Source organism: Lemur catta, chromosome 18 (assembly GCF_020740605.2).
Source record: "Lemur catta isolate mLemCat1 chromosome 18, mLemCat1.pri, whole genome shotgun sequence".
In the NCBI taxonomy this organism is placed as follows: Eukaryota; Metazoa; Chordata; class Mammalia; order Primates; family Lemuridae; genus Lemur; species Lemur catta.
The window spans coordinates 8,581,387-8,602,643 of record NC_059145.1 but is presented as its reverse complement, the minus strand read 5'-3'; the positions used below and the strand labels follow the sequence as shown (position 1 = coordinate 8,602,643).

The following is a 21,257-nucleotide window of genomic DNA, read 5'->3' as shown; positions in this document are numbered from 1 at the left end:
AAAAACAGGTGAAATGAAATACGTATATTGTTTAGGGATGCCTATGTATGTGGTTAAAAAAAGAAAAGCAAAGAATTCTCCCAAGTCAGGCCGGTGGTTTCCAACCTAGAATAGTAGAACCCCTTCGGGAACTTTTAGAAAGTTGCCATTGGTGCCAAGGTCTCCACTCTAGGCCCAGTAAACCAGAATCTTTGGGGTGCAGAGTCAGGGGGCGGCATGGGGACTTCAGTTTCCTGAAGGGGCTGTGGGGCCAGCATTGAGAATTGCTGCTCTACAAGAAAGAAGAGGGGGCTTCTATTTCCCGTACCAAGTGGGGGTTATGTGGGTGTCACTTCATAATTAGTCAGCCCTCCTTGTCCACAGGCTCCACATCCACAGATTCAACCAACTGCGGATCAAAAATATTAAAAATAACAAAAAACAAATTTTAAAATACAGTATAACTATTTACATAACATTTCCATTGTATGAGGTACCATAAGGAATCTAGAGATGATTTAAAGTCTAGGGGAGGATGTGCCCAGGTTTTACGCAAATACTACACCATTTTATATAATGACTTGAACATCCATGGATTTTGGTATACAACGGGGGTCCCAGAACCAATCCCCTACAAATACTGAGGGGTAACTTTATTCTTTAAATCACAGAGATGTTTTAGGCACTATTTGTGTATTTGATATATTTCATAATTTTTTAAAACAAATGATCAACACCTCCATTTAAAAAGTCAATTTTATAGAGACAGAAAGTAGAATGGTGGCTGCTAGGGGGAAATGGGGAGTTAGTGTTTAATGGGCACAGTTTCAGTTTTGCAAGATGAAGAGTTCTGGAGATGGATGGTGCTGACTGCACAACAGTGTGAGTGTTGCCAGGTGCAGTGGCTCCTGCCTGTAATCCCAGCAGTGGGAGGACTGCTTGAGGCCAGGAGTTTAAGACCAGCCTGAGAAACACAGTGAGACCCCTATCTCTAAAAAAATAAAATAAAATAAAAACAAAACACTACATATTCAACCCACCAGAAAGCATGGTCCATGACATTTACTTGCTTAGCAAATCCTGAAAACCATACCATGAGGTAGGAACTTTTATTATCTCATGTCCAGAGGGCTGAAGTCACTTGCCCAATGCCACACAGCAAGCAGTGGCCTAAAGAGGAGTTGATCTTAGGTGTGTTTGACCACAGAGCCTAGGACCTTAAACCATGGCCTTACTGCACGTAGAGCACTGACCTCATTCTCCTTGGGCCTGGCTGCAGCACCCCTTGCTTTTCAGTGAGGGGTCAGGAACAGAGGAGAGGGGGGACTATTGTTGGTGCAGCCCCAGACATTGTAGGGTCCTGGAGAAATAAGGGGGCAGAGGTGCCAGGAGCTCGACAGGGGCGTCCCTGGGCCTCATGCCTGGGAGGCAGAGACGATGCAGGTGGAGGTGCAAGGGCAGCTGGGCGGCCTGGGCGGGGGTCAGGCGGAGGCGACTGAGGAGAGCTTCAGCCAGGACCTGGAGTGGGAGAGGTGTTCAGTACCCAGCTCTAAGGGAAATGGGAGTAAGGCAAGCACGTCCCTCCTCTCTCCCTGGTCTGCAGGTGTTAACCATTTCCTTTCTACACACACACCAGCACTCACAGTGTGGCAGAGACCAGCTAGGGGTTCACCAAATCAGTTTCCTCCTGCGCACACAGCTAAACTACATTTCCCAGCCCCTCTTGCCATTTGGTGAGGCCATGTAACTGAGCCAATGAAGCGGGAGTGGAAGTATGTATGCCACTTGCAAACCTGGCCCGTAAAAACCTCATCCATGTGAACCTACACCATCTCCCCTTGCCTGGCTAGACAGCAACAGCCTGGATCCAAGTGACTGCGTGGAGCAAGCCCACTCCTGGCCAACTCCCATTCATTGAATTTAACATGGGGGAGAAGTTACTGTGCTAAGACTCTGGCACTTTGGGGTTGCTGTTTGAGCAGACAGAGGTACCCTAATATACATACAACCTCTTTTAATCCTTGTACCAAACAGACTTAAGGAATGGCAGACTTGGAAGGAAGGGCTTTTAGAAATCAGCCTCTTCAACTCCCTTATTGAACAGATGGGCAGAATGAGGCCCAAGAGAGGGGTGTCAGCTGCACAAGGCCATACAGCAAGGCAGGGGTAGAGCCAGCCTTGGAAGCCAAGAGGGCTGCCTCCCAGTCCCAGGCTGCATAGCTGGGTTTGGAGACGCTTCCCCAATCAAGGCAGCAGGCAGGGGGCCTCGAGTACCTGTTTTTGGGGTTTGGTGCTCTCAGCTGGCAGCAGAAAGCGCTGGCCCAGGACAGTGCCCACGCGAGCAGCGTACATGTGGTCCCCGAGCACAGGACAGAGCTGTAGTACCATGTGCACTTGCAGCTGACTGGGGAACACTGGGCAACAGGAGAGACAAGATAGATGGTGGGCGGCTGCTCTGTCTCACCCAGCACTGTCCCTCCCCCTTTCCTTCGGGAAAACACCACCTCCATTCGCAAATCATGTGGTTTCAGTGAAGGTGCTACAGCCCCTGGCTCCAGAGAGGGGCAGAAGACTGGGGCAGGACAATCAAAGCTGTCAATCCACCTGGCCTGTGGGATTTGCTCATGATGAGATGCAACCCTGAACTAATTGTTGAAGCTACTGGGAATAAGGACTGCTCTTTCCTGCTGGGGTGCTAAACTGGTGGGGTGTAAGCCTGAAGCTGCCTCCGCCAGCTGGGCCTGGTCACATACACCGTGGGGTCCATCAAATGTTCCCTACGCTGCTGCTGAGGACTACCACCATCCTCCCACCCCCTGGCGTCCCCAAGCCAAGTCCCGTTCTGAAGGCTGGCTGGGAGTCCAGACCCACCTGTCACTGGCTGCAGCTGGACCAGGGCACAGCCAGAGCTTGTGGCCACCACACGGAAGTGGCTGAGGGTCTTCTTGACACCTTCTAGGATGTCCTTTCGGGAGGGGTTCTTCACTGGAACTACCTGTGGTGCCAGCCAAGAATGAACAAGCTTCACACACACCTGGGAACTATACCCAGATTGTCCCTGCTCCCAAAAGATTCAGGACAGGGCCCCAGCACAGGCAGTGGTCACTCCCCTGTTTTAGGGGACAGGAGAGCCAGCCACCCCAAGCCCATACCCCTGACTCCTCTGTAGGGGTAACATACTCGGAAGGACCCCTCTTCTTTCCTGCTCAAATACTGACTCACAAGATTGACTGCATCAGTATGTTCCAGTTTCAAAGCTGCTTGGATCTTCCCCTCAGAAATAGCTGGGATCCCATCGGTGACAGCACTGAGAAGGGGCCAAGAGGAGGTCACAGAGTGGCTTGCTGGGACCTCCCCATTGTCCTAGGAACCTCCCAGCACCTCTCACCAATAGGTGGCTGTGGGTCTCTGGGCTCTCCATGAGTGGGCGAAGAATTTCTGGAGGCGACTTGCTGTCTGGGGACAACTGGAAAGGAGCACAAGCCCAGAAGTCTCCCTGGAGGAAGGGGACAAATCACACAAGTTAAAGTCCCTTGGGCTCATGCACAAAAAAAGGAGACTCCTATGAAGGAACACTGACCTGTTTAAGGCCACACAGTAACACCAGGACTATAACCCAGACCACCTCCTCAGAAACAAGTAAGGCTTCTCTTTGATAACAAGACTATTTAGCTTAATGTGTTTCTTATCTTGTCCTGGCTGCCAGGAAGCTCAGAGCCAAATGTCCTAACAATTGCTACCAAATGCTGATTGTCTACCATGTGCCAGGCACTCTACTAGGAATTTTAAGTTTGACTAGGAACTAAAATAATTAAGTTCCCCACAAACAAAGTCACAAGTTTGTGGAATTGCAGAAATATTTCATCTTAAGTACCATCTCTAATTGATAGCAGTTAAAGGAAAGAATATCATGGATTGACTACCAAGGCCAGCCATGAGTATGAGCTTGGAGAAGTGACTGCACACTGAGCATAGGAATTATTTTTTCTATTTTACAATTAAAGGAGCTGAGGCTTTCCTTCATGCTTTGCCTAGTATCACACAGTTTGTACACAAAATTTGAACTCAGATCCATTGGCTTCCTCCTTTTCAGAGTCTTTGTATCCTACCTGTATGATCCCAAACCTTCCCATGGAAAATGTCTCAGCTTATTCCTGAGCAGTGTTCCCCCACCCCAAATAGATACTGGTCCTCCTACCTTCCTATCACCACCCCCACCACTTACTTCCCAGGTGCTCGGACAACTTGGAGCTCCTGCTTCCCAAGCCCCAGGGACTGGCTCAGCTCTGGCAGCACTGAGAGCAATGTCAGCTCTTCTGGTTTTCCTGGAAAATAAGAAGGAAGATCTAGGTGCAGTGGCTTATGCCTCTAGTCCCAGCTACTTGGGAGGCTGAGGTAGGAGGATCACTTGAGGCCGGGAGTTTGAGACCAGCCTGGGCAACATAGGGAGACCCCCCACCTCATGTCTAAAAACATTTTTTTAATTAGCTGGGTGCAATAGCATGCACCTGTAGTCCCAGCTACTAGGGAGGCTGAAGAAGGATGGCTTGAGCCCAGGAGTTACCAGCCTGGATGATACAGTCAGACATTATCAAAAAAAAGAAAAAAAAAAAAGAGGGAGAGAAGATAGGCAGGAAGGACAGACAGGGAGAAGGAGAGGGAGAGAAGGGGGAGGGGGAGGGGAAGGGGAAAGAAAGGAAGAGAAAAAGAAAGAAAGAAAAAAAGAAAGAAAAGAAAGGAAGGTAGGTAGGTAGAAACTGCTCATCCCCCTATTCCCTTCTCTCTACTATTCCCTCCCTCATCGACATCAAACCCCGTTTCACTGCATTCCCTTTCCACACGCCCTGCCCGTACCTGTTACTGGCAGACCCTGTGGCTTATTCAGTGTCACTAGAGGTCCTGAAACATATATTACATGAACATCAGTAACAGCAAAAGCATCGGTAAACCTTTATGCAGCACTGAGAGTTTACAAAGCACTTTCTCATTCGTCTTAGCCGGTGGCCCATGACAACTCTCAGGCTTGAGTTACCAGCTCCCCACCAAACTGAACTTTTTTCTGTTCCTCACATACGCCAAATTCACTGCCACCTCAGCACTGCCTTTGCACTTGCTGCTTTCTCTGTCCCAAATTTTCACGAGCTGGGCATGGTGGCTCATGCCTATAATCCAAGCTCTTTGGGAGGTCAAGAAAGGAGGATCATTTGAGGCCAGGACTTCGAGACCGGCCTGAGTAACATAGTGAGACCCCTCTCTACAAAAAACAAAAAAATTAGCTGGGGGTGGCGTCATACCTGTAGTCCCAGCTACTTGGGAGCTAAGGCAGGAGGATCACTTGAACCCAGGAGTTTGAGGTTGCAGTGAGCTATGAGGACGCCACTGCACTCTAGCCTGAGCAACAGAATGAGACCCTGTCTCAAAAAAACAAAACAAAACCAAACCAACAAATGTTCAAGAGCCTGGCTCCTTCACATCATCCTGGTGCAAATGTCATGCCATAGAGATCTGAATCTCCAATCTGCCCCCTTCTACAGTTCCTACTATAATAACTCCCTTTTAGTTTATTCATAGCACTGATCACTGTAACTTGTTCATTTATTTTCTGATTAACCCATTTCTCCCACTACAATGTTGGCTCCCTGAGGGCAAGAACCCTATTTATCTTTTTCAGCACTGAAGATTGCCTGGAACAGTGCCTAGAACATAGCGTATGTTCAGTGAACAGTTGAGAAAATGAATAAATCACTGAATAGAGACTGAGGTTCAGAGAAATTATTTTCCTAAAGCCCTACAGCAAGCTAAATTAAAGAGCCTAGATATGTCTGACTGCAAAGCCCATGCTTTGTCCATCAATAAACAATAATTTACTATTACAGCAATTCCCATTACTGAGCATCTACCATGCGCAAGGCTCTCTAGTTATTTGCACCCTCTCCCCGCCACAACCCTATCGCCATGATGCTGGGAACGTCCTGTGCGAGCTTATGCTGCCTGCTAGTGGGAGGCAGAACCAGGCTGTGATCCCGAGGGCTGTAATGCAGAGCCGAGCCAACACTCCGGCGGCAGACCACCCTCCCGGGTCTCTCGCACCCCTCACCTTTCTGGTCCACCACGGCTGCCCGCAGCACCTCAACCAACTCCTCCCGACTGAGGTTCTTTGGCTGCAGCAGCCCCAGGAAGGGCTGGTCCCCGAGGGGCCCCAGCCGTTTGCTGGAGCCTCTAGGTTGCAGCTGATGCCTAGAAAAAGTGGGCAAAGCAACAGAGGAATCATTCGTTTCCCGAGGTGCTGTCTATTCCCTTCTCCGCACACCTCTTACAGACCCTGCCGCCTCTTACAAATGCCTCCGAATGTCCAGGCTGAGCTTCCCCAAAACTCAGTTACGACTGGCCGCACTTTACAGCGGAGGTTACTGAGACTCAGAGACGCCAAGGGCCTAGTTTAGGGTCACACAGCAGAGCCGGGCTAAGAACCTCTATCTACCTAATCCAGATCCCGCACACCCCCTCCCCCTGCCCTAGCTTCCCTCCCACACGAAGGAGAAGGTGTTTAATCACCGGGCCCTGGTGACAAAGCCTGCGTCCTTGGGCGCTGCGCAGACCCTCAGGCCCCGCCGCCAGCCACCCCAGACCCGGCCCCAAACGCCACAGCCGTCCATCTCCCGAGCGTGGCCAGAGCGCATGTGTGTCCGGAAGGGCAGCCCTCGTGCTCCACTGCGACACGCTGATTGGTTAGATTGGCTGTCAATCTAAATGGCGAGCAGGCGGGACTCGGAGCCGTGAGAAGGCGGAGCTTTGCCCCCGCCAGGAAGGAGGTGCGGAAATTTGCGCCAGTGATTAGGGGGAAACTGAGGCACGGGAGCAGAAGAATTTATTCTGGTCGGAGAACCTGACTTGGGACAAAACCTAGACGAAAGGTCTAAGTTTTCTGATTACCATTCCAATTCTTAGGAGCCTCCCGACTTCAAAAAAAACCACCAGTGGGCACAATTTTGTAAGGTAAATCGTGAAGGGAAAAAAATTCACATCCTTTGGTTCAGTAAACTTGCTTTGAAAAACACAGACTGGTGCGTAATCCAAACGGAGAAAAAGGCTAGAGGCAGAAAGAGGTTCACTACATCATCGTTTGCCAAAGCAGAAACAAAACAAATCTCAAAAACTGGAAAACATAGCTTGTCCTGTGGTGAGCTCTGCAGGGGAAAAAAATCGAATACAACACTTATTAAACATTTTTTGAGTACTACCTCTGTGCCAGGCTCTGGCATTTGTGCAGCAAACACAGATCAACAGGACTTAAGCCCCTCTCTGAAAAGAGTTAGGGTCACCTGGGGTCTCCGCGTCACAACCCGTCCTGGGCAAATGCTGCCGACGTGCTGAGCGAGAAGAGCGGGGAGCAGCGGTGAAATCAGAGAAAGCTCCCCAACGTGGGCGTGATTGATGGACGGTGACAACTGACGGAAATTCGCCAGGACTGCTGCTCGGGAGGATGGCTTGAGCCCGGGAGTGGGAGTCCAACTTGGGCAGCATAGTGAGACACCCCCCCCCACCATCTCAAACAAAACAAAAAAGAAAAGAAAAAGAAATTCACCAGGAGGAAAAGGTATGTGTGTAGGGGAGGTGCAGAGGGAGAAAGCAACAAGGAGATTGGGGATTCAGACCCGTCTATGGCATGACGTTGGAGCCGGGATGATATGAAGGAGTCAGGCTTGTGAAAATTTGGGACAGAGGAAACAGGAAGTGGGGAGGAAAAAAGCAAAGAACAAAATGGATTCTGTCCTACAATTACAATATATAAAAGTTACATGCAACCTCTATACTGTTTTATTTATTTACTAAGAGCACTATAACTTTCAAATCATTGTTTGCATCAGCAAAAGACTATAAATAAACCTAAGTACATCAACAGAGGAGTGGCTAAAATCAATTGTAGCACATCTATACCACAGAGTCATTAAATAATGTGTAGGTCCATATGAGCTCATGTGAATCAGGCTCCAGAATACATTAAGTCAAAACAGCAACATGTACCTGGTTGATCCTGCCAGAAATACATATGTGTATCATATACACTTATTTTTATTCATCATATTTATATACTTCTACATTTCTTAAAGGCCACACAAAACAAGATGGTTGTTGCTTCTGGAGAAGGAATGGGGGGGGGGGGAAGATGAATAATTATTTTTGCCCTTTGGAACTGCTTAAATTTTTTACCTCATATTTCTTCTTCATGCACACACACATAGTTTTAAAATCTAAGACAGAAAAGACTGAATGACTCATAAAAATGATTTAAATTTTAAAAAAATAAAATTTTTTAAAAAGGCAGTGTGATTCTATGAATGTGGCATTTTAGCAAAGGCCAACTATACTGGCAAAAACAGTAATTGCCAGGGGCTTGGGGTGGGTGGAGGGATCTGGAGGGGGACTAGAAAGGGACACATGGGAGCTTTTCGGCGTGCTCGAAATGGTGGTTACATAACTTTATAAATTTGCCAAAACTTACTGAACCATCTGCCTTAAAAGGATAAATTTTATTGTATGGGATGCCTCAATAAACTTAATTTAAAAAAAATTCAAAGATTTAAATAATCAGTTTTTTAAAAGATACGGACAAATATGTATAGGACTGGTGAGAAATGTGACAAAAATGCAGGTAGTTTTATCTTGGGCTCAACCATGAGGACGTGACTGTGCTTTGTCACAACCCCCACAGTATTTCAGAATCCTGAGAGAAAGGGCTCCTGTGCACCGGGAAGTACCAGCCTGAGCAAAGACAGACGAAGGCTCAGGGGCTGGGACATTGGGACATGGACTACCTTGACCAGAGCAGACTTTTCCACTGGCCACACTTGGCCCCAGGAAAGCCCATTGTCCCCACAGGACTGGCCCCTGGTCCTTCTGAGGCTCAAGCTCCCCTGGTTTTTGGAATCTTCCCCAGCCAGCTCCTGAACCTCATTGAAAGCTGCCCTTTCCTGTCCACTGCTGCTTTGACTCCATTAGCCTCTGAGCTTGTGGAAGGAAAGAAGAACCTAATTTTCCCTGGGCTGAGAGGGCTCAGTGCCAAGAGACTGTGGTCAGTCACTCAAAACTCACTTGTGAAACTCGGATCTCAGGAGGAAGGAAGTTTGGGACAAATACCAAGCTTCCACCATTCCCCACTCCAACTCAGTTATTAATAACTTTACAGCAGGAGCAAGTAAGGCCACAGCTTCAGCAAGGGTGGACCTGGAATACCTTCTGCGCTAATGCCAACACCTGCCTCTGTGCCAGAAGGCCCATCCCATGGAGCCAGCCTCCAGCCAAAGCTGCAGGAGAGGAGGGCCCAGAATAGGCCATGTTCTTCAGCTAGATTTGGCAGCTCCTCCTAGGCGTGGCTGCAGGGTACACCCGGCGCCAGCAATAGCTCCCCAGACTAGCTTTAGTATCCCAGGCCTTTGTCTTGGTTATGTACTAAATCCAAATAGGCTTTATTGTAAAGGCCATGAAATAAGTTTTTGCATCTTTGAGGCACAGACTACATAAAGCACAGAGACCTACAAGCCTAGCCTTTCATGCTTGCCTTATTTGAGTTGCCTGATATTGAAAACTGCTGGCTCAGCTGCTGAGAAACTAGTACTCTGTGGGGCTCCCTAATAGCTCACTTGGAAATCCTGCAGGGCGAAGTCCTGGACAGGAAAGGTGAGCCATCTGGCAGGCGAGGGAGGCATTGATAGAGCATCTCGTGGCAGCTTGACAAATCCTTGCCCACCTAACCACTTCAAAGGTTATTATAAAATGTGACACTGAGAAGTTAGATGAGTGACTTAATCCCACCTTCCTAACTGAAGTCTTGTAACAGCAAATTTAATTTGAAAATCGTCACTTACTGTATTGATTACATGGTCTGCTCAAGTCTCAAATTCAGCAGACTTTAGTTCCAAAATTGATTGCAATTTTTTTTTTTGGGTAGAAAAAGTTGTTTCTTTTAACCCCACATTATGGAGAATGGTTTGACAATAGATTCCTCTCTTCCCTTCGCCCCTTCCAACCGTCCAGATAGAACCCTGCCCCCTGCAAAGAGCACAGGAAAAGATGTGTCAGCATAAATAATTTATTGTAAACTCTCTAATAGCATACACTGGTGAGCTTGAGCTTGACAATTCACTCAGGAGGATTCTGGGATGGAGGAGCCAGGAGATGGGGAGTGTCGTGAGTGTAACCTGTGAGGACAGATTGCTGAGGGGCAGTTTTCATGCCGTAGCCTACTGGTGACCAATCAAGGTCAGCCAAGCTACGCTGGGCAGGAAGGAGCTGGGCCAAGCCAGGAACATGAAGTTCTCCTTTGGCCAGCTCAGCCGAGGTTTCCAGGCCTTCCTTCTGCTTCCTCACTCATGGGCCTGTGCCGTGAGGGAGGTGTGTTAAGAAGCTGCCAGGCTTGCAGGTGCTACCAGTCGAGTGTGGGGTCCTCAGTCTAGTCCTTGGCTGAGGAAGGCCTCCAGCGACTTGGGCTTTCATTGCAGTATCTTCAGACAGGTTGGGATGAGGGATGAGACCCTGCCCTTGGGGGGCAGCTCTCCCTCTGTGGCGTCAAGGAGCTGCTGCATGTAACAGGAGGTGCCGAGGAGCACATGGCCTGTGGCCTGCATGCTGAAGAGGGCCCAGCGGAGAGCTCCCCTGGGTGGAATGAAAAGGCACTCAAGTGGAAAACAGGAAGTATACCCCTTCCCACATCCCCTAAATGCCTCCTCCCCTATACTCCCACGCTGGCCTGGAAGGAATTAGTTTCATTATGTTTGTTTTCTTCATTAATAAAATTTGAATACCACTGAGGTGGTAGGACTAAAAACACATAAATCCTAGAGCGATGTGCAAACAGAAACAGATGCTGCCTTCCCTTGGTAAAGGGAGAGGGTCTACAGGCATGACCTGCAGTCATACCCTGAGATGTCCAGAACCTCCCTACTTTCTCATGCAAAACTCAAGCTCATTCAATAAAGCCTTTTATTTTTGTAATACTACTTTGGACCAGCCATATTAATCTATGTAACATGGCTCTACCCTTCATGGCACTCTGTTCTGGACTCCGAGGCCTTTCCAAGTCACTTGTAATCTAGTTCATTTTCAGTCTTGGACATGAAGACCTCCATGCCTGGTTGTTAAACCATGAACTGAGAACTTGTATCAGACAGGCTTGAGTTCTAATCCAGTCTCATTAGCTATGTGAACTTTAGCAAACTGCTCTAGTTCTGAGCTTCAGCTTCCTCATCTGTAAAATGGGCTAGCACCTGCCACCCAAGGTTGTGAGGCTGAAATAACATAAAGCACTCAACATGGCATCTGATGTCTGGAAAGTACACGGCAGCAAGAGCAGCTGGTTGCATAATTCTTACCAAATCTGTTTAAAAGAGGTAGGTGAAGGTCCCTAGAGGTATCTAATCCTAGAGAGGATGAGGAGGGGAAGACAAAAGGAAAAGAAATACTCTTTGGCTATTGTTAACACTTTAGTCTTCTATTAATCTTCATCATGCTCTGGTTGGGGTGGAGGGGGGCAGAAAGACACTTAGATCCATAAATATCTACACATGAAAATATGTTACATTTTAAAAAGCTATACCTGAGAAGTATACCCATTTTTCAAATTAGAGAACTGAGGCTTAAAACCTAGGTGACAGCCTTAAAAAGGAATAAAATTCTGGCTGGGCGTGGTGGCTCACACCTGTAATCCTAGTACTCTGGGAGGCTGAGGCAGGAGGATTGCTCAAGGTCAGGAGTTTGAGACCAGCCTGAGCAAGAGCGAGACCCTCGTCTACTAAAAATAGAAAAGAAATTAGCTGGACAACTAAACATATATAGAAAATATTAGCTGGAAATGGTGGCACATGCCTGTAATCCCAGATACTCGGGAGGCTGAGGCAGGAGGATCACTTGAGCCCAGGAGTCTGAGGTTGCTGTGAGCTAGGCTGACGCCATGGCACTCCAGCCCGGGCAACAGAGCAAGACTCTGTCTCAAAAAAAAAAAAAAAAAGGAATAAAATTCTGATACATGTTGCAACATGGATGAATCTTGAAAACATTATGCTAAGTGAAATAAGCCAGTCACAAAAGGACAAGCATTTTTCTGATTCCACTTATATTAGGTTCCTAGAATAGGAAAATTGATAGAGACAGAAAGTAGAATAGAGGTTACTAGGGTCTGGAGGGAGAAGGAATGGAGAGTTATTGTTTAATGGGTCCAAGAGTTTCTGTTTGGGATGATGAAAGAGTTCTGGAAATGGATGGTGGTGATGGTTGCACAACATTGTGAATGCACTTAATTCCACTGAATTGTACACTTAAAAATTGTTAAAATGGTAAATTTTGTGCTATATAAATGTTATGCTATTTATATATGTATTTACATAATTTTTTAAAAACCTAGTGACACCACTAAGTCACTAAGCTGATTTCAGCTTGCTACTGTTTTTTGATACCAATATAGCTACTGTGTTTACATCTGACAATCCCACTTCACCTAATTAGACTTAGTTTAAAGACCGAAACTTCTCACTGTAGATTTTGAATCTGCAAACTACCCAGATTATGAGGCGACATGATATGGTAACATCATGGAAGAATTTTGCATGGAGGACAGTGGAACTTCTAGCCATAGAACCAGGTTCACATCTGCCATTGTTGTCTCTGGCAAACAGAACCATGCAGCCTCAGTCCTCTTCTCTGCAGATTGGGTATCCAGAGAATAAGCTAGGAAACCAAGGTGGTCTGATATGCCCTAGCTACGTATGTTCTGGCAGAACTCTCAGGACCCTGAGCAGGATTTCTCAGAAGCCCCATGAGAACAAGGATCATATATGTCTTCATTCATTCTACGATTACTCAAATAACCACTATGTGCCAGTATTCGCCAAGGTACTGGAAGCAACAGAAATTCTTGCCCTTATGGAACCTCTTCCAATATCTTGTTCATCTCTGTGTCTTTAGTTTAACTGCATAGGACTAGGCACAGAGTAGGTACTCAGTAAACACTAAATGAAGCAATTTAGGAGGACTAGCATCTATCAGAAGAAACTGGCTAGAGGCCATGCTCTGCTACTCTCTGGCTTTGTGGCTTTGGACTAATTGTATCACTTCAGCCTCAGCGGCTACATCCACCTCATGGGGTAAGAAGCTCCTGAGCAACACTGGAGCAGCTGCATTTTGGAAACATCTTCTTACAACTTAACGTATTGTCATGCTTCATATGATACTCCATTAGACTTTCAAAATAAAAAGTTAAAAAAAGTTCATTAAACAATAAAAATGACTCCTGTCCATAAGATAGGCAAATTAATTCCTCTCACCAGAGGATCACTTGAGGCCAGGAGTTCGAGACCAGCTTGGGCAACATAGCAAAACCCCTTCTCTACAAAAAATGAAAAAATGTAAGCTGGGTGTGGTCGCCTGTGCCTGTAGTCCCAGCTACTTGGGAGACTGAGGCAGGAAGATCACTTGAGCCCAGGAGTTTGAGGATGCAGTGAGCTATAATTGTGACACTGCACTCCAGCCTGGGCAATAGAACAAGACTGTCTCTTAAAAATAAATGAATAAATTGCTTAATTAATTTTTTAAAAAGTGCTGGGATTACAGCAGTGAGCCACTATGCCCAGCCTATCTCATCATTCTTGATGGACCTATATATGTGTGGGATTTTGAATTCTCCTTTGAAATAATTGTAACTTCTTGCTAATTCTCTAATTAATTAATTCAATAAAATCTTTAACATGTTTAGTTTGTAAAAGTTGATTAGAAGACTATTTAGAAAAATTTACTATCTTCAGTGAAAAAATGTAGTTGTTATGAAAGTAATCATAAAACTAAATGTATCCAAGTTCCACCAGGAGGGATATGTGTGCCCCTTTGGCACACACTAGTGCAATCAGAGCATTTTGATAAATTGTAAAGTTCTGTATTCTCTGATACGATGTTAAGTTTTGTCAGCATCAATGCCAGACCCAGGCCCTGAGAAGGCTGAAGTGCCTGTGAACAGATGAGGGTTCTCCTGTTGCTTCATACCCGCCCTCCCCCAGCAAATCGCAATGCACTCACTTCACGATGCGCTTGGCCCCACAGCAGTGCAGATCATAGGAAAGGGAGTATGTATCGTAGAGAGTCGCCTTCACATTCAGGCAGCCAATGAAGTCCTGTGGGTTCAGCTTGTACAGGTCAAAGGTTATGCGGGCCACATCAATCTTCTTGGCGGGCTTGTGGGAGAGGGAGGGTTGGTACCTCGATCCCTGCATCAAGACAAGCAGATGGTTAGTACTGCTCGAGGGCTTCTCCCAGGCTCCCAATTCCCCCTCCCCCCAAGAGGTGAGACCTAACCTGTTCTGATGTGGGCTGCCATTTCTGCCCCTTCTGGAGGACCATGAACACTGTATTCTTTGCCAAAGCTTGGAAATAGTCTTCTGTCTCTACGGTTGTGCCATCTTCCTCCAGCACCAGGATGAAGGGCTTGTCTGCCAGCATCAAGGTGTCCCGGACCTGGGGAGTAAGGTCAGAAATATTTCAGCCATCCCCATGGAGCCTCAGAGCTGGTATGGGGAAGACCCATACGATGTCACCTCAGCTGCCAGGGAAAGAACAAGTAGCCTGGGATCTATTGCATGAAACTAGAACCCGGGCTTTCTACTGTGGATCACTACCCAAAGATTTTATATAATGGTACCTCTTGGTACGTGGCTTCAGGGTTAGTAGTCTAGAATAAGATTGTCCAATATAATATAATGGAAGTCACATATGTAATTTTTTATTGAGATGTAATTTATATATTATAAAATTCATCCTTTTAAAGTATACAATTCAAAGTTGTTTAGTATATTCACAGAGTTGTGCAACCATCAACAACTATCTAATTTCAGAACATTTTCACCACTGCAAAGAGAAATCCAATACCCATTGGCAGTCACGCTCCCATTCCTCATCCCCTGGCAACCTCTACTGTCTGTCTCTACAGATTTGCCTGTTCCAAACATTTCGTATAAATGGGATTACACAACTTGGGGTCTTTTTTCACTTAGCATATTTTGAAAGCCATCCATGTTGTAGCATGATTAATTCACCTTTGTGGCTAAATAATATTCTACTATGTAGATATACCACATTTTAAAATTCATTCATCAACTGATAAACACTTGGGTTGTCTCCATTTTTGACTATTATGAATACCATTATAAGCTTCTGTGTATACATTTTTATATGGACATATGGTTTCAATTCTTCTGGGTATATAACTAGGAGGATTGCTGAGTCATACATTAACTCTGTTTAACATTCTCATGAACTGTGAAATTGCTTGCCGAAACAGCTACATCATTTTACATTCCCCCAAGCAATGTAGGAAGATTCCAATTTCTCCACATCCTCACCAACACTTGTTATTGTCTTAGTCATTTTAGTAAATATGAAGTGATTTTGATTTGCATTTCCCTAATGACTAATGATATTGAGCATTTTTCCATGTGTTTATTGGCCATTTGTATATCTTCTTTGGATGTCTACTCAAATCCTTTGCTCACTTAAAAATCTATTTATTTGTTTGTATTTTAGCCATGAAAAATGAGCTAGACCTTTGCCCCTTTTTAATTAGGTTGTCTTTTTTCTTGCTTGCTCTGTTGCCCTAGGTAGAGTGCCATGGCATCATCATAGCTCACTGCAACCTCAAACTCCTGGGCTCAAGTGATCCTCCTGCCTCAGCCTCCTGAGTAGCTGAGACTACAGGTACATGCCACCATGCCCAACTAATTTTTTCTATTTTTAAAATAGAGACGGGGTCTCGCTTTTGCTCAGGCTGGTCTCAAAATCCTGACCCTCAAGTAATCCTCCTGCCTCTGCCTCCCAGAGTTGGGTTGTCTTTTTATTGTTGAGTTGTAAGAGTTCTTTATATATTCTTGATATTAGATCCTCATAAAATATACACTTTGAAATTTTTTTCTCCATTCTGTGGGTTGTCTTTTTACCTTCTTGATAGTGTCCTTTGATGCATAAAAGTTTTTAATGTTGACAAGGTCCAATTTATTTTTCCTTTGGTTGCTGCTGTGCTTTGGTGACAAATCTAAGAAACCAAGGTCCTGAATACTTACACACTTATATTTTCTTCTAAGGGTTTTATAGTTTTAGCTCTTACACTTTGATCCATTTTAATTTATCTTACTTCTCTCAACTGGTTTCATCATCTAAAAAAAGTTGAGGCAAGTACAGTCTTAGAGTTGTTATGATGATTAAATGCAAAAGTATAAGGACTTGTAGGTTGATTGCCTGGGTTTAAATCCCAGTGAATGAACTTGGCCTCTGCCTCTGGAAAATGGGAATAGTAGTAACTACTTTCAGGTTATGATTAGAAGAAATACTGGCAGAGTACATGGTCCATAATTAGCAATTACTACCTTTTTATGCTATATTGATCAAGATAGAAAAAGATCCAAGACGTGCCATAGAATGATAAGTCAGGCTACATACTATAATACATAGCTCCATTTAATTACTTTATATATAAGCACAGATTATTTAGGACATTTACAACCACATCATTAGTTATCTTAGAATGACAGAATTCTGACTTTACTTTTCTTGCTTAGATTCATGAGGGAACATATTTTGTTGTTTAAAATTCTTCAGTAAGGGCCTGAGATCAACAACACAACAATAGCAATGAACACACCTAGCTCCCAGATCTTGGTTTCTGAATACCGTTCTCCACTAAAATGAAGTAGAACTCCTTAGAAAAAAAATGGCCAATTCAAGGACTAGGCAGGGAAAGTACAAGATGAGCCTGCAATACCTTTTTGCACCGGAAAGAAAGAAAGCACTCAAATAATGATGGGGATATATATAAAAAAAAAAATGATGGGGATATAGCAAAAAGACACAGAAAGGCATGTTGAAGCCTGTCCCATTGGCCAACTCTGGGACAATTTGAGCATCAATAAATAATCTGTTGGCCGGGCACAGTGGCTCACGCCTGTAATCCTAGCCCTCTGGGAGCCCGAGGAGGGTGGATCGCTTGAGGTCAGGAGTGTGAGACCAGCCTGAGCGAGACCCTGTCTCTACTAAAAATAGAAATAAAAATTATCTGGACAACTACAAATATATATAGAAAAAATTAGCCGGCATGGTGGCGCATGCCTGTAGTCCCAGCTACTCGGGAGGCTGAGGCAGTAGGATCGCTTAAGCCCAGGAGTTTGAGGTTGCTGTGAGCTAAGCTGACGCCATGGCACTCTAGCCCAGGCAACAAAGTGAGACTCTGTCTCAAAAAAAAAAAAAAATATGTTACCATCATTATTTCCTATTAAAATAGAAATACCTGAGTCCCTTTTGATATAAACAAATGAATACATTGAAAGTTAGATGCAGAATTAGATGTTTACATAGTACAAAGTACTGACCTAGAAAATAATTCACACAAAGGGAAAAATAACAATGTTACATACAGAAGCCTGACTGTACCACCTTATTCAAATAGTCAAAGTAAAAAAAAAGTAGTGTGACAAGTCAAACTTGTATGTAATTTTGTAATGACAATTTATATTTATCATATCCCTGCCAACAATATACAACCTGAATTGAAGAAAGAGATAATTCCAAACTGAGGGACAGTAAACAAAATAACTAACTTATAATTTTAAAAACAGTCAAGGCCATGAAAGTCAAAGAAAGACTGAGGAACTGTTCCAGATTGGACTAAAGAGACATACAATTCAGTAGACACTTGATTCTGACCTAGAACTAGATCCTTTTGCTACAAAGGATATTATTAGGACAATTGGCAATGCTTGGAGTCCCAGGATTCACTTGCATTAATGTAACATTATATGTTTCCTGATTTTAATGGTTGTATTATGATTACATAGGAAAATATCCCTGTTTGTAAAAAATGCACACTCAAGTATCCAAAAGTAATAGGCAGCTGGTTGGCAAGTTACTCTCAAATGATTCAGGAAAAGTTTTGTACTGTATTGTTCTTCCAATTTTTTTAGTTTGGGGTTGCTTAGTGTTAGTTAAGGCTGGGTGCAGTGGCTCATGACTGCAATCTCAGCACTTTGGGAGCCTGAGGTGGGAGGACTGCTTGAGGCCAGGAGTTCAAGACCAGCCTGGGAAACACAATGAGACCCCTGTCTATCAAAAAACAAAAATAAAAACAAAAAAACAATCCTCCAATGGCTTTCTCTTACTTTTTAAAATAAAACCCAACTGTTCTTTGCCATGATCAAGAGATTTCATGCTCTGGTCCCTGACAACCACATCACCTTACACTCTCCCCTTCACTCTCTCTGCTCCATTCTTTCTGCTGCCACACTTGGAAAAGCAGTCTACAGGCAGAGTCCTCTGTGATCCACCAGTGAGATTTACTTCTGACCTGTCTATCATCTTGAAAAGATGCAGTGTCACTGTTGTTCCTCCCTGCATCCCTTGGTGATATGAGTTCCCCAAACAGTGGCTTATAAAAATCTCCTAAAGTAGCTGCTTAAAAAGGAAAATTCCTCCCCGGGTGTGGTGGCTCATGCCTGTAATCCCAGCACTCTGGGAGGCCGAGGCGGGTGGATTGCTCGAGGTCAAGAGTTCGAGACCAGGCTGAGCAAGAGCGAGACCCCCGTCTCTACTAAAAATAGAAACAAATTATCTGGCCAACTAAAATATATATAGAAAAAATTAGCTGGGCACGGTGGTGCATGCCCGTAGTCCCAGCTACTCAGGAGGCTGAGGCAGGAGGATCGCTTAAGCCCAGGAGTTTGAGGTTGCTGTGAGCTAGGCTGATGCCACGGCACTCACTCTAGCCCAGGCAACAAGACTCTGTCTCAAAAAAAAAAAAAAAAAAGAAAAGAAAAAGAAAATTCCTGGGCCTCACTCTTCCTCTGGAAGCTTACCTGATAAATAGTTTGAAGAAAGTCATCCACAATTATTAACAAAGCCTTCAGTGGAAGTTCCACTGTGGGAGACAGACTTAAGGAGAACTACGCTGGCTGAAGGTAGGAGATGGAGAAGGGACTCTCCAAAATCCTGCTCATTTCCTCAACTTTCAGACACTTTTACAAGTTTAAGAATACTGGCAAAGGCAACCTGAGGGTCTTTCCAGCAAGAAAAATGTGCCCTGAAAATACCACTGACTTACTGATAGTGTAGGATGACAATGTACTGCCCTCCCTTGTCACCAGGCAGACATCATTCATCAACTGGACAGCTCTGCAGGCAGGTGCTACCATTCCATTGGCGCTGGCATCAGAATGGAAGCCGCTTTACCTTCTAATCCCTGACCTCCATCCTTGCGGAATCCTAGCTCTTGACCTAGAGGACAGAGGCCACCAGCATGGCCAGCTCCAGCCAAGGCCCAAGTGGTTGGGCTGTGCAGAGTTCAGCCCTCGCTCACCTTGTGGAGGAGGTCCTCAAGGCTGTGCGCAATGACGCCCTTGCGCACACTCCGGTCCGCAGTGCTTACTCGGTAGGGCCGGGCCCTGGGGGCTTCCCGGCTGGGCTCTGACAGCAGCTGCTGGGTCACCACCGAGGTGCTCACTGCCACATGCCTGGGGGTGGTCGGAACATCAGGATGAGCTGCCAACAGCTCCCAGCCCCCACCCCACCAGCGTAACCACTCCTCCACCCCTGCAGCCTGGGCTCACACTAGACCTCCTCCGGTACCACCCACCAAGCCTGCTCTAGATAGTCTTACTGAAAATCCTGCCAGAGCATCTCAAACTTTGATGGGCATATTAGTAACCCGGGGACCTTGTCCAAATGCTGATTCTGATTCAGTAGGTCTGGGTGAGGCCTGAGATTCTATATGACGAACAAGTTCCCAGGTGATGTTGACGCTGTGGGTTCTTGGACCATGGGGAGTAAATAGCAAGGGGATAAAAGACCCACCCCACATTCCCCCAATTACCACCTCTCTTGGCGTCACTCTTCTCACCTGTAAAGTGGGCTGAAGCGGGGGAAGCCTGAAACCAATGTAAGGTATTTTTGAACTCTGAGCTACAGGATATAGAACCAAAGAAGTAGAGAGAACCTGGATTTTGGAGTCAGGCAGGCCCCGGTCTGAATCTTGGCTCTGCTGTGGATTTGCTAAGTGACTAAGAGCACCCACTCTGTGCCTCATTTTCCTCACTTATTAAATTGGTTTAATAATCTCCTCTTCTCAAAGTTGTTGTGGGGCTTAAATGGGATCAGGAATGAAAAGCACCAAGTAGAGTGTCTACCTGTTTCTACCCAACGAATGGTGGTGGGTGGAGGTGACAGCATTGATATCACCTGGGGGCTTGTTGAAAGTGCAAAATCAGGTCCCATTCCAGACCTCCCGAATCAGAATATGCATTGGAACAAAATCCCCACATGACTTACATACCCACTGAAGTTTGAGGAGGTCTGGCCTACAGCTCATAGGTGGCTCCACTTCCCTTCTGCCCTTGGGCTCTCCTCACCTGGACAGGGACTTGGGGTAGAGAAGGCTGAGGGACTTCATGGCGTATTCCATCCTCCTCAGCTGGACTGAATTGGACCTGGGAAGGAAGCAGAAACAGCTCATCAGGGTGGGATGGGAGGGTTCCCCTCTCTCTCATCACTGGACATAGGGCAACCCAACCCCCATCCAATAAGCCTGTACCCTGGTGTCCTATCCAAACTCACACACACCTCCCTGAGCCCTCCCTCTCCCACCCAGCCGCATGCACGCCAACTGTGACCAAACTGGAGCCCCCCCCCCACCCCAGGGCTGCAGCTCAGCCCCACGCAGCAGCTGCTGCTCCCACCCCAGCCCCACTCACTCCATGCTGCTCTACCCCTGGCTCTGGTCACACTGAACAGGAATCCCAAGTCAGGCCGAAAAGGCCCTGCCTGGTTCCTTCCTGTCTCTGGGGGCAGAGTCCACTTCGCACTGGCAGAGGTGAGTCATGCCACCTCACACTTCTGGGGACCATTACCTCACCTCTAGTCCAGAGACCTCACAGGCAGGCAGCCTGACCGGAGCCTGCTTTCTCCCATGGGTCCTTGAGCAATCTGCGCCCCTCCCTGAGACTTCCCACTGGCCAAGAGAACTCTCTGTGATGATGTTCTATGTTTGTACTCTCAATACCACAGCCATTAGGCCAAGTGCCTATTGAGCACTTGAAATGTGGCTAGTGTGACTAAGGAGCTGGACTTTTAATTTTATTGAATTTTTTTTTTTTTTTTTGAGACAGGGTCTCAGTTTGTTGCCCAGGCAAGAGTGCAGTGGTGTCCTCATAGCTCACTGCAGCCTCACACTCCTGGGCTCAAGCGATCCTCCTGCCTCAGCCTCC

The 21,257-nt window shown here is 46.0% G+C and overlaps 2 protein-coding genes across 8 annotated transcripts; both read right to left on the bottom strand.

The window, feature by feature from the left end:
* Positions 1–9: 9 nt before the first annotated feature.
* On the bottom strand, positions 10–6,684 carry RPUSD3 (RNA pseudouridine synthase D3). Of its 5 annotated transcripts, XR_006729774.1 has the most exons (10): positions 6,535–6,684; positions 6,077–6,216; positions 4,834–4,878; positions 4,205–4,304; positions 3,368–3,475; positions 3,202–3,286; positions 2,851–2,974; positions 2,254–2,393; positions 1,233–1,497; positions 10–388 (listed from the first exon to the last, which is right to left on the bottom strand). XR_006729774.1 is itself a non-coding variant. In XM_045529765.1 (9 exons), exons 1-9 carry the CDS (start codon positions 6,657–6,659, stop codon positions 1,306–1,308), a joined length of 1,059 nt encoding a protein of 352 aa, XP_045385721.1. In that variant the 5' UTR covers positions 6,660–6,684; the 3' UTR covers positions 1,004–1,305. The 5 variants fall into 5 exon arrangements, 4 of the variants coding, with proteins under 4 accessions (XP_045385721.1, XP_045385723.1, XP_045385722.1 ...); XM_045529765.1 differs by lacking the exon at positions 10–388 and having other exon boundaries at positions 1,004–1,497; XM_045529767.1 differs by lacking the exons at positions 10–388; positions 2,254–2,393 and having other exon boundaries at positions 1,004–1,497.
* Positions 6,685–10,053: 3,369 nt separating this feature from the next.
* On the bottom strand, positions 10,054–20,945 carry CIDEC (cell death inducing DFFA like effector c). Of its 3 annotated transcripts, none has more exons than XM_045529762.1 (6): positions 20,906–20,945; positions 20,403–20,480; positions 19,355–19,508; positions 14,317–14,475; positions 14,041–14,228; positions 10,054–10,632 (listed from the first exon to the last, which is right to left on the bottom strand). In XM_045529762.1, exons 2-6 carry the CDS (start codon positions 20,453–20,455, stop codon positions 10,470–10,472), a joined length of 717 nt encoding a protein of 238 aa, XP_045385718.1. In that variant the 5' UTR covers positions 20,456–20,480; positions 20,906–20,945; the 3' UTR covers positions 10,054–10,469. The 3 variants fall into 3 exon arrangements, with proteins under 3 accessions (XP_045385718.1, XP_045385717.1, XP_045385719.1); XM_045529761.1 differs by lacking the exon at positions 20,906–20,945 and adding an exon at positions 20,745–20,854; XM_045529763.1 differs by lacking the exon at positions 20,906–20,945 and having other exon boundaries at positions 20,327–20,403.
* Positions 20,946–21,257: the final 312 nt, after the last annotated feature.

Excerpts from the sequence above, each read along its gene's own strand:
- CIDEC (XM_045529761.1), bottom strand. Across the intron at positions 19,509-20,402 it reads TACCCCAAGTCCCTGTCCAG|GCATGTGGCAGTGAGCACCT; the intron begins GTGAGGAGAGCC and ends GACCACCCCCAG. Across the intron at positions 14,476-19,354 it reads TTGAGGACCTCCTCCACAAG|GTCCGGGACACCTTGATGCT; the intron begins GTGAGCGAGGGC and ends CTTACTCCCCAG.
- RPUSD3 (XM_045529765.1), bottom strand. The coding sequence starts at position 6,659 with ATGCGCTCTGGCCACGCTCGGGAGATGGACGGCTGTGGCGTTTGGGGC. Across the intron at positions 4,879-6,076 it reads AGCCGTGGTGGACCAGAAAG|GACCTCTAGTGACACTGAAT; the intron begins GTGAGGGGTGCG and ends TATATGTTTCAG. Across the intron at positions 2,394-2,850 it reads CCAGCTGCAGCCAGTGACAG|TGTTCCCCAGTCAGCTGCAA; the intron begins GTGGGTCTGGAC and ends CCTGTTGCCCAG.